Source organism: Octopus bimaculoides, chromosome 3 (assembly GCF_046866305.1).
Source record: "Octopus bimaculoides isolate indiv1 chromosome 3, ASM4686630v1, whole genome shotgun sequence".
Lineage (NCBI taxonomy): Eukaryota > Metazoa > Mollusca > Cephalopoda > Octopoda > Octopodidae > Octopus > Octopus bimaculoides.
Genome location: NC_142930.1, coordinates 48,994,292 through 49,006,789, shown reverse-complemented (window position 1 = coordinate 49,006,789; position 12,498 = coordinate 48,994,292). Strand labels below are relative to the sequence as shown.

The following is a 12,498-nucleotide window of genomic DNA, read 5'->3' as shown; positions in this document are numbered from 1 at the left end:
TAGATTAGTTTTTTCTCATATTAAGGATTCTAGCCACCAGAAAACTATTGCTCGCTTTCTCCGCGTTAAGAGACAATGAAATTCATCACCGCTGACACCGCCGCTACAGGCTCTTACTACATCTAACGTCTACAACAACATCATAATTCATCCTTGTGCATGTAAACTCACTAAGTGAATATGACTTTTTAGTGTTCCCACAGAAACCTTCATTTACTTTATATGATGTTTAATGTCGTTTTACATTCATGTTGAATTATGCAGCAATCTTATGTTCTTTTCATAGAACACTTGTACTTCATGTATTACCAGTTCTTTTGGCATAGTAAATTTTTGCTATTCTTGTTTATGTCTCCTCACAGACATGTATATTCTAACAAGTCGCTTCTTAAATTTCGCACCTCTCTTGTTCAATAAGCAATGAGTTAAACTTGCAAAGCTGTTTATTTTCTCCTTTCAATTTTTAATGTTTATTTTAGCAGGTTACCAAACTATCAGTTTGGTCTCCCTGCTAAATATTAAAAAAAAAATTATTAACTAGTTGAAATTGTCTTCCATGATTTCAAATTCCCTAATTTACGCGATATCGTAAAAGAATATAAAATTTAAAAAATAAAAGTAAAAAAAAAACTATGAAATAAAATTCGTCGGTACAGTTTCCCAGCTCGACAAGTAAGAAGCTACACCACCGAATCATACATACTCTCACAAATATACATTATTATCACAATGAAAAATATTACATAGTCGACAAAATTCAAACACAGTAAACTGTTCCAAGCTAAGCCCCATTTTTCAGAGTGAGAAATTACTTCAGCGTTAGAAAAGAAATGTGTTACTCACATTGGAGTATTGCACATTCATAATATACGGAACAGCTGTTATCCTTGACACCATTCTAGACTGTATCTAAAAGAAGGTTATCTAAACCGACAGGAAAAATTTAAGATAAACATGTCTTTAATCCAACAAAGATCTGTCTCGCAGATATTTCATGTAAAATCAAAGATTAGTTGTGACTCAATACACACGAAGGTTATATACATAAGACAAGTTGGCGATCTTTCGGTACGAGTCCTAAATATCGACCTTTTCCGTAAAAAGTATCTTCGGTGATCTTTACCAAAGATCGGCCTTTTCCGTAACACCCGTACGGTGTTAGGGCTAGGGTTTTAGAGTCAGGGTTAGAGTTTTAGGGTTAGGGTTACGGTTACGGTTAGGGACGGAATTCCCTAACGCAAACCCTAAAACCCAAACCCTAACCATAAACCTAACCCTAACCCTAACTCTAAACACTTCAAAATAAATCGCGCTCTCTGTATGTCTTTCGCTGTTATGACGTCGTTTCCCTGTTTCTCTCCAACACTTTTTACGGAAAAGGCCGATATTTAGAACTCGTACCGAAAGGTCGCTGACAAGTTATTTTAATTTTAACAATTGAAGCTTTACAAAACTTTGCTCCACAACGAACTGTTTTCAAAGAAGAAAACTGACTTACCTCAAACAACTGATATGGATCAAATCTGCAAAAAAAAAAAGAAAAAGAAATGACATTATTTTTATTATTTCGACATAAAGAGACTATGTTTCATATATAATTTAATGAATCCATGTATATACGCTAATACATACACTCACACACATACACACATTCACGCATACACGCGCGTGCATACACACACACGCACACACACACACACACACACACACACACACACACACACACACACACACACACACACACACACACACACACACACACACACAAGAATGTACGGATGCCCTTTTCTTTCCCAGAACAGTCCGTAGTGACTTCCTTGACAAGCGAGAAATGCTTGCCGTGGAAGAACGCAGAGATAGTTACATTTTTTCCGGTATTATGTGTAAGACACCATGTTGTCTGTTAGATACAATTTCATCACACCTGCTTCGATACTTAGAACGCAGAAACCTGGAAGAAATATCGCAAAGCATTTTGTCCAACGCTTTAACGATTGTGTCAATTTTCCATCTTTAGTTTGAATTCATAATCCCTGGGCAAGTAAAGAGCTGTGTATTTGTGGTTACATCCAAGATGGCTGCTTTTACACTGAAACATAGGGATGACTGAGGGATAACTTTTAAACTGCTGATGACGCAAACAAATTTCTGTTGTGGAATTAACACAGGTTCATTAAAGGACGCCTTACGATGAGAAAGAAGTATAATACAAACATCAATTAATGAAAAAACAAAATAGGCGCAATGAACAACAAAGGGCAGATAATTTGATTGTCATGTGAGACAGATAGACCGACAGGCAGGCAGGCAAGCAGACCAATAGATAGACACACAGATAGGCATATAGTTAGGAATATAGGTGTAACGACCATGCAACCAGGAGATGGTGACGAGGAATGGCTCCTTTACCGCATCGCGGCCGTCATGTAAACAAAGTGTATGTGTATACAAACATAGATGTATGTAAGAGAAAATACAGAGCATAGAAAAGAGTCTATAAGGACGTTGAGAGAAAGTTCAAACACAAGAATGGAAAATATACCAGTTCGTATTTGAGGTACACAGTAGTTGAAGTGCTGTATCAAGAAGTTGTGGCAGCAAGGCAGAGCCGAAAAGGCACATGTCGTGAGAAGTTAAGGTTTAAATGCTGCGGCCGGTCACTTGGTACAGGAGTTCTCGCAGGTTGTATTCGCTGTTAACCATGGTGAAGCAATTCGCAAACAGCGTGGAGAAAAGCTGTGCGAGCGTTGCTGGTTGGTGTGTACGTAGAGAAGTTGGTGAAGACGCTAAGGAGCTGGAAGCGACGAAGATAGAGTTTGCAGTAAGCTGTTGAACGAAGTATTGGATCTCCATGAAGCGGTGTCGTGCCGTCGCTGGAACTGGCTGTGTGCTCTGTGGCCAGCGGCTAGACCTCAGAAGATCTGGAGCCGGACTGACAAACGGGACGATGGAAAGCTAGATTTTATACCATGCTATCGGCTCAACTGGGGTTCAGAAAAGGCCGTCTCACGCGAGCTTATCTGAAGGCTGCGATTGGTTGGGTTGCACCCTGGCGCGAAATAAAACAGGAAACAAAAATGCGTCAATACCAACCAATCAGAGTGGTGGACACAACAGGGTCCAAAGATGCGGCCGAAGGCTAGCTGTTATTCATTACGTCTGCATCCATGTATATATAACAGAGAGGGAGAGAGAAAGAGAGAGAGAGAGGAGAGAGAGAGAGAGAGAGAGAGAGAGAGAGAGAGAGAGAGAGAGAGAGAGAGAGAGAGAGAGAAGTACGCTACATAGGTGTACATATACATAGACAGATCAACAGATATGTAATTACGTAGTTGAGTAAGGAAATAGAATAATAGCTAGATTGACAGATTTAGAGGTAGATTGGTAGCTAGATATATAAATAAGTCGGTGGATTTATAGATAAATAGATATTTGGCCATCTACAATAAGTTGATACAATTATAAACGGTAACTGTCAGAAGACATAAGTATGAAAGGTACAATATGATAAATCTGCTGCATTAAATGTTAGATTATAATTTATAAAATAAAAATGGCGATAATCATTGATTAAATAATCTTCAGACTATGTTTGGACCCTCAATTGAAACTGCTTGTCTATAGACGCCATCCGTTTCTTTTGTATTGGTAGTTTCGTATCAGATCGCGTCCTCGTGGCATCTGCTGACGGAGAGCGAAGAGACTTCCTTAATCAGCCGTCACAGTTAATTTTTTTTTTTTTTTTTTTGCTCCAGATTATTTCTGATCAAGTAAACTTACTATATGATCAAAGGTGGCCCATCTGTAAACATCACGTATTTTAAGGTCTCAGACTTCATGTCAAATATCAACTTCTTCCAGCTGGAGGGTCACCAGAGATTAAATGAAAAGTTATTTCATTCGTCAAAGAACAAGTTTTCTAAATCATCTCTTAAAAGAGAGCTCAATTAATTTATTGTACACTTAAATTTGTCGTAAACATAAAAGAATATATTGTACATATTACATGGTGTTTAGTCATACAGACAATAACAAGAATAACAGTTTTATTGGTTTTCTACAGTCAAGGGCCCGGGAACAGGGGGTGCAGCGGGTGCACCCGCACCCCCTAGAATTTTCAGGGGGTGCAAGATCAAAATTTGCACCCCCTACATAATCTTACCAGTTGGAGAAAAAAAGTGTCTAAAATCTATCGGTATAAAATGCTGAAGTTCGATCTCGTTTCAAAACAAAGAAAAAAATAAATATATAAATAAATAAAAGTGATGAAGCTAGCATAAAATTCCCTAGGGAGTTCTGAAGGCAAGTAGCATCAAAATACAAAAAAGTAAGTGACAATAACAACAGTAGCAGCAACAATAACAACAACAAAATCAGCATGTATGGTTAATTTTGAATATATAGCATTACTTGAATTATTGAAGACAGCTCCCACCCAGTTTCTGCCTGTCAATACTTCTCTCCATCTTTTAGTACCACTCCCAAGTTCTTTGTAATTGGTGTTGCTAAAGACTTAAAACATGGTTGAATAGATTCGACCGTTTGACCCCAGTCTAGAAATAAAGCCCCTTCAGAATTCTTTCAATACAAAACGACCATTATTTGCTTGACCACTGCCTGGGTAAGTGCCTTTTTTTTCAACTCCAACTTTAGTCTTGATTCACCTTTTCATTCAAACTTTACTTTCCTTTTTGTCTTTATTCCTCTCTATCTGCTCTTTTTATCCTTCTCTTGAGTTCCTTAGGAAATAGTTTCCTTTTAGCTTTACAACTAACAAATCATATCTTAAAGACGTAGTTTAGGCAGAATGCCTTATATATAGACGACTTTCATTTTTTTATCTTGCCTTAATTCTGTCATATTATTAACCAAAAGTCTTCCTGCCTATATATAAAATAGTATCTGCGTCATATCTGTTTCCGATAGTGTCCTGCTTTTTCGTTTTATATAAAAAACGTTGATTTAATTAGTTTGATAAGTGCCTCCGCACGAAACTCTCGAACCTTCAGTCAATATGTGACTTTCTCTGATGAATAAATCTATTTTTCTTGTTTGAACCACTACGCCTCTGATGAGAACTCAATAATATTCGGAAATCGATTAAAGTTGTTCATCTTTTTTTTTTCAATCTACGGAGAAATGGCTAAATTTGCCCTCTTTATAAATATACGATATATATATAAATATAAATAGACCTCAATAATCGACTCAGGATTCTCCCCAATGACTTTACAAAGGTCACTTGGGGCCCCAGATCGCCGTGAAACCATTTGGTAGCTGGTATCGTTACGAGGTCTATTTATATTTACCCACTTCTCTACTTGTAGAGTAAGCTCTCCTCCGGTTATATAGTTTTACCGTATATTATCACAATGTATATATATATATATATATATATATATATATATATATATGTACAGAGAGAGAGAGAGAGAGAGAGAGAGAGAGAGAGAGAGAGAGAGAGAGAGAGAGAGAGAGAGAGAGAGAGAGAGAGAGGTAGGTAAGTACATATGCAAGCACACATACACATACACGCATGCATATACATACGAATGTATGTATTTGTGTGTCTGTATGTCACCCCCACTATCGCCTGATAACTAATGTTGATGCGATTATACCCCTGTAACTTGGCGGTTCGAAAAAAGAGGCGATAGAATTAATACGAGGATTCCAAAGAATAATTCATGGCGTTGATTTCTTCAAATAAAAGACGGTGCTTTGGTATGGCCTATCGTCTTTTGAAGCATATTGGATGGGAGGTCATGTTGCTGTTTTTGCCAATAAAAACACAAGCACTATTTATGTGATGTTCGCTATTTGTTTTTCAGGTTTTTGTTCGACCAGAGTTCTTTCGTTACAATTCAGTGGCCTTAGACGGACTATATGTAATCTGAACCTTTCCCCTCTTATTTATTATTTTTTTTTTACGGAATCCCACGTTTTAGGCTATGGAGATTCCGATTCTGAAAAAAATTGTTTGAAAAATTTCAATCCCCCCCCCCCACCAAGCAGGCTATTTACATGCTAGAAATAACAGCCAAATCTCACAAAACTAGTGTTAGGGTTAGGGTTAGGGTTAGGGTTAGGGTCAGGGTTAGGGTTAGGGTCAGGGTTACGGTCAGGGTTAGGGTTAGGGTTAGGGTTTGAGTTAGGGTTAGATTTACCCTGTGGATCTATATAAAATCCGGGGGGGGGGGGGAATCGAAATTTTGAAATTGAGATTTTTGAAAACTTTTTTTCAGAATTCCGTAAAAAAAAAAGTGGGGAAAGGTTCAGATTACATCTGGACCATTTTTTTCTTTCTTGTGTCTGCCCTTTTTAATCATCTGCCATGTTGTATTCAACAGAAATTCAAAATCTTATGGGAAACTTCGTAAATCTTGTAAGGGAACTTGCTGAAGAATGCAGTGCAGAAGTAAGCCAGTGGTTTAAACGTCGGAACAATTTCCTCTCTGATACAATTCAAAATGAAATTTTAGAGGCATATGCTCATAACATTTTACGAGATCAAAATAAAAGTAGAAAATTCCAGATTTATTGGCATTATATGTGATGGTACCACTAATTGTTCTGGCATGGAACAAGTATCAATCACTGTCCGGTACGTTTCTGAAGACCTGAATGTCAATGAGGATTTTCTAGGTTTTTATAATCCCCGTGACTGCTCTTCGAAGACACTGACTAAGATTATTCTAGATGTTTTTTGTCACCTAAACATTTCACTTGGCTCAAAGTTATGCTGTTTTTCATTTGATGGTGCAAGTACCATGAGTGGAAACATTTCAGGTGTACAAATGCGATTGAAAAATTTGTTCCCAGGTACATATTTTGTACACTGTGGAAACCACTCTCTAGACCTTGTCCTCCAAGAAGTTAGTTTTAAGGTTACCTTTGTAGCTGATGCACTGAACTTTGTTCATCAATGCACCATTCTTGTAAAAGAGTCACCAAAAAGAAAAGCACAATGGACAAATCTTTGTGTTGCAAGCAGTGTGTCCAACTCGGTGGTGCATTAGAGCAACAGCACTGAAACAAGCAGAAAACAATTATAAGAATATTCAAAATTGTTTTGCTTGACTTTCTTAATGACTTCTCGTTAAGAGCAACAACAAAGGCTACTGTTAAAGGGCTGCTAAAGCAATCTGGCAAAGCTTCCATTTTGTTCGGCATTAAAATCGCTGGGGATATATTTGGGGTATGTGAGTCAGTGGCACGTAGCTTACAGCGTCCAGGCACGACAGCCAGTGATTGCTTGAAATTGATTGAAAAGTTGAAAAACTCTCTTTCAAAATTGAGAAGTGAGAAGGTTTTTGAAAAATATTTTGATGAAGTATCCTCTTCTGACTTGGTGAAAATGCCCAACATTTCGCGATCTAAAAATACATCACTGCGCTTTAGGCACACAACAACTACTGAAGAAGCTGCTCTTTCTGTCACCGATGACTGGCGTCGGCAATTTTTCCCTATAGTGGCTGTCATCGAAAATGAATTGACTCACCGGTTTCAGCAATAGGGAATACGTGTATGCTCTGAGCAAGATGAGTTGCTATTGTCAGCAGTCAAATGTGGAGTATTTAACTTTGAAAAGGCACCTGCTTCTACCTGCTTCTTTTGATTTACTCTTACTATCATCTCAAATCAAACTTCTTGCTGGCCTATGGACGGAAAGGGAAAATTTGTCTAAATCATTTAATGACATAGTTGAAAAGTGGAGAGCGTCTGATGCTATTTTTCGTTCTAGTATGCTACAAGTGTTGGCGTTAATGCAGCTTGTCTTGTCTTCACCTGTATCTGTTGCATCAAGCGAAAGAACATTCAGTGCACTTCGCCGTTTGAAGACCTGGCTCCATACCACAATGATACAGCACCGTCTTACACATTGTACCATAATGCATGTACATAAAAAAATATACGATGAAAACACTTTGCACATCCTCATGAAACGTTTCATTAACAAAACGTGTGAGCGTAGGAAAACTTTTGGAATATGTTGATACAGTTTTTTTCATATACGTGTGAATTATGGAGTGATGCAAAAACTCGGCTTACTTCCATTTTAACACTACTTATAGCTTCATTATTTCTTTCTTGGTAAACTGACATTTGAATGTTCGGACGCGTGCTACTTGCTGTAAAAGGAGCGAGGTTATCCATGTAATACAAAAAGAAAATTGCAAATAAGTTGAATATAAAAGTGAAAAATAATCATTGAATACTGAAAAAAACATTCACCTCCCCTAACTTTAAACCCTAACCCTAATCCCTAACCCTTAATAAAATATGGGAAAAGCAGGAGATGAATGCTTTGAAAACATTCTGAACTATCTTTCAGAATGGTTTACTTTTCAATGAAATGTCATTTTGTTATTTTTCATTCAATTTTATTCAATTAATCTGCAATTTTCTTCTTGTATTAGATGGATAACCCACCCTCCATTTACAGCAAGTAGCGAGCGTCTCGTTTTTTACCTGTGTGCTAAATTTGACTACTTACGACTAACACGGGCGCATGCGCAAATTTGTGACATGCACACTCCCAGAACTCGGATCCACACTTCTCCAGTAGTGCCAAATTTTGAAACTGAGTTTGCACCCCCTAAGCAAATTTTGTTCCCGGGCCACTGTCTACAGTGTTTTATTGTTTTGAAAGGATTTGAAAAAACTGTTTTCCACATCTACTTTTTGCAAATTATAACTGTAGTACTAAGTTATTAAATCAAACATACGAACAGTTGACGGTTGTGGTTAATTTTTGTTTCTTTATATATATCCCTATATATTTACATGGGTATATGTATATATGTATATTTATATATCAAGCCCAAGCGTGTTTATCTGCATCACTACCCACCCTCTCTCTCTCTCTCTCTCTCTCTCTCTATATATATATATATATATATATATATATACACACACACATACATACATATATGTGCGTGTGTGTACATATATATATATATATATATATATATATATATACACACACACATTATATGCATATATATATCTAACATATATACATAGTATAGTGCTTGTATATGTATGTATGCATGTAACTAGGTCTCTTGTTCTCTTTCTCTCTCTCCCTCTCTCTCTCTTTCTCTCTCTCTCTATCTGTCTCCATATAATTTAATTTTGATAAATTAAATTGAATTTTTCCTTGTAAATTTGGAATTTTTTCCCTAATATTATTATCATATTATTATTATATGTATATATATATAAGTGTGTATATATATGTATATACATATATATATATGCACACACACACATACACAAACACATATATATGGAGAGTGAGAGAGAGAGAAAGAGGAAGAGAACAAGAGACCTACTTACATGCATACATACATATACAAACACTATACTATGTATATAATATGTTAAATTTACACCACAGAAAAGTAATCTCTATATATTGTTCGATCTAACATAAACGACAATTGTGACTCGATTCTATTTATATCATTAGCTCAGAGAATAAGTGTCAGCTATTTTATAAATATCTTAGCAACATTCCAATGATTTGTTATGATGTAAAACAATACATTTTTATTTCCTCAATGATAAGATACGCTTGAATGAATTTCAAAGCTTTAATGTGGTTTGATCTGTTTCTTCAGATAACTCCAGTGTCAATAATCCAGATAAAGTTTGAGTTTAGCACGGTAAAACAGGAACAAAACGAGGCACAAGAAAAAGAAAGCATGAACAAAACGAGGCACAAGAAAGAAAAACACATGAAAGAAAAAAAAACGAGCAATCGTTGAAAGTCAGTATAACTGTGTGGTCGTGTAAAAGTAAGGAACAGAAGAGGATTCGACGTTCCAGACAATTATTTGCCAAGTTAGAAGGAAATGAAAGTGCGTGTGTTTAATTGGCAAAATATGAGCATCCCCAAGTATAACAATATCTGTTTCAACACATGATTTCACACCAAGAATCTTGCAAAATGAATACATTAACATAACAAAGAAAACCATTGTAAGGAAAAAAAGAAAAAAAAGGCAATGATAGGATTTGGGAATTAAGTTTGCTGGAATGGCAGAAAAGAAGTGAGTATAGTCAGTCGTTTTCAGCAAAGGAGAGCGAACGTACATTAAAGGAAATATGCGCGGAAAAACGTCATGAAGTATGCGAGTGTATGAACAAATAAGAAGTCAAGTGTATAAGCAAAATTGTGTCCAAACGTGTGTTGTGTGTGCATGCGTGTGTGAGTGTGTGTGTGTGTGTGTGTGTGTGTGTGTGTGTGTGTGTGTGTGCGTGCGTGTTTGCGGGCGAGTATGCGTAATTGTGAGGAATAGATGTGTTGGAGGTGTAAATAAGTCATCATTATATGTGATATTGTATGAGCAAGTTATCATAACCTGCGAGTTAATGCTAGGCAGGTAGTAAAGCTTGAATAAATGCCTGTATACAAGGGGGGAGTGGAATGTTTCTAGGGGTGTTTATCGGTGTCTTAGGTATTTTAAAAGAGAGGCAAGTTAGTTAAAGACACCAGGCAAAGTAGATGTTTTCATGCAGAAGGTGAACTGATGTTTCCATCAAAGCCACTAAACAAGTATACGATGGTGTTCAGTAGTTCTGCAAAGTGGCCTGGTAAATTGAAATCGCGAGCCACAAACTTGAGAGGTCTGGTGTTGTATTAGATGTCCAACAACTATTCTCTTAAACGATCAGCTAGCCTCCGATACAGTTTTCCTTCTACAATAAAGTTAGAATTTGATATAACATAGGATATTTTAGGGAGTGTGAATGAAAACATGACATGGAAAGATGAATTGGAATCTTGAAGGATGGTGGTATTCTCGACAAAGGATTTGCAGCTGGAGAGAAAGCAAGCAAAAGATCTGTGGGAAAGGAGGTTCAGGAATGTAACAGCGTGGATCTTACATTGTCCTCAAGGACCACATATCCAATTTACTAACCTTAAATGCAGACTGACTAACCCTTCTAAAATCGAGCCATCGATTCTCGTATCAGAATGTCCACTAGATTAACCGATTAGAACCGCAACGCCGTCTTTAACTAGTTCCGCAATACTGAGAATGAAGCCTCTTACAAAATCACCTAGTTTGGTATGGTGGACTTCTACCCTTCCATATTACTATCCTTTTTACTCTGAAAGTTCTGGACTTCGATAAGCAATATACAAAAATTAATATTCTCGAAATAAGAATAACCATGAAGACTACAAAGACTGAATTCTTGGATCATAATGACCAAGGTGACCTTTTATTCTCAAAGAAGAGAAAACATTTATGGCCATAGTCTGCAGTATCCTGTTTAATTAAAACGAAAATTAGCTTAGAGAAAGAAGTCAGAGGGGAGGTCAACAGCATGAATTAGGCCAATAATGACGAATAAAGTCATATTAAATATCACAAAGTTCTTGATAGCAATTGAAACTATCTTAAAGGTGAAGACCTCAATAGTAAGTTACTGAAATGTACTTGTTTCATATTTCTCTGTGTCAAGTATAAACACAAAACAAGTCTCATGTATGGGGAACATGAAACAAATTTGACATGTTTGTAGTACGAAACTCGAAACTAAAGAACTTCAATAATTACTTGTCAAAGTTTTCAGCCTGAAATATACACACACATATACACTCACGCACAGACATACACACATATACATAGATACATACACACCACACATGCACAAATAAATATAAAAATTGCATTGTTTAGGCTTTATAAGTAAAAAAAAGAAAAGAATTAGAAACACACATACACACATGCATGTTACGAATTCTTTTCTTTTTTTCATAAAGCCTAAACAATGCTGTATATATAAGCAAACATGCTTGTTCTAAAATCTCTTTAAAGAGATCAACGTAGTAGTTGTACTAACAAGTAATGTTTGTAGCCATTTCAACATGGCTGTCCGTTCGAACAGACTTTACCTCGATTTTTTAACCCCAAGTGGACAACTCCTCTAGCTGGTTAACGATGCAGAGCTGCATCCGAGATATTGCGAACAGGGGAGCGAACCCACCACCACCTTCTAGCGACGGGACTAGCAGACCAGCCTGGTTTCGGGCTATTTCTGCCTCTCTTCAGTTCTGGATACCTCGTCTGCAAGAGATTTACTCTTTATTATGATAATAAATATCGGACATATAGGGGACAACAGAGGACATTACAAACAAAAAGTGTTCTTGGGTTCATAAATGAGTTTTGAAAATATGCTGATGTATTTAAATATAATTAAACAATATAATTAAAAAATTTTAAACCTTGGCCGTGAAGTCCACCGGCTACACCGTACTACTCTACTATGGTTGATTTAGTGGTCTAAGGTCGTCAAGGAGACAAGTTTGTTTCCATTTCGACCCTAGGCCACGCGCATTTATACACCCTACCTTAGTACTTACATTTTTAGTTTGGGAAGGGGCTGCACGAATTCAGCTTCCTCCCCATTCTTTTTCATCTGTGGTGTAGCCGCTGGACTAACTATGAAATTTGGCCGCACATCATTTTGCTAACA

At 36.8% G+C, this 12,498-nt stretch overlaps 1 protein-coding gene across 3 annotated transcripts in view; it reads right to left on the bottom strand.

Annotated features, from left to right (window-relative positions):
* LOC106876643 (cytosolic phospholipase A2) overlaps positions 1 to 12,498 on the bottom strand; it is an 81,386-nt gene that overhangs the window by 46,002 nt on the left and 22,886 nt on the right. For all 3 annotated transcript variants that reach the window (XM_089348960.1, XM_089348961.1, XM_089348963.1), the window contains exon 2: positions 1,499 to 1,523. In XM_089348960.1, coding sequence (XP_089205086.1) covers positions 1,499 to 1,523 — 25 coding nt within the window. The remainder of the gene's footprint in view (positions 1 to 1,498; positions 1,524 to 12,498) is intronic.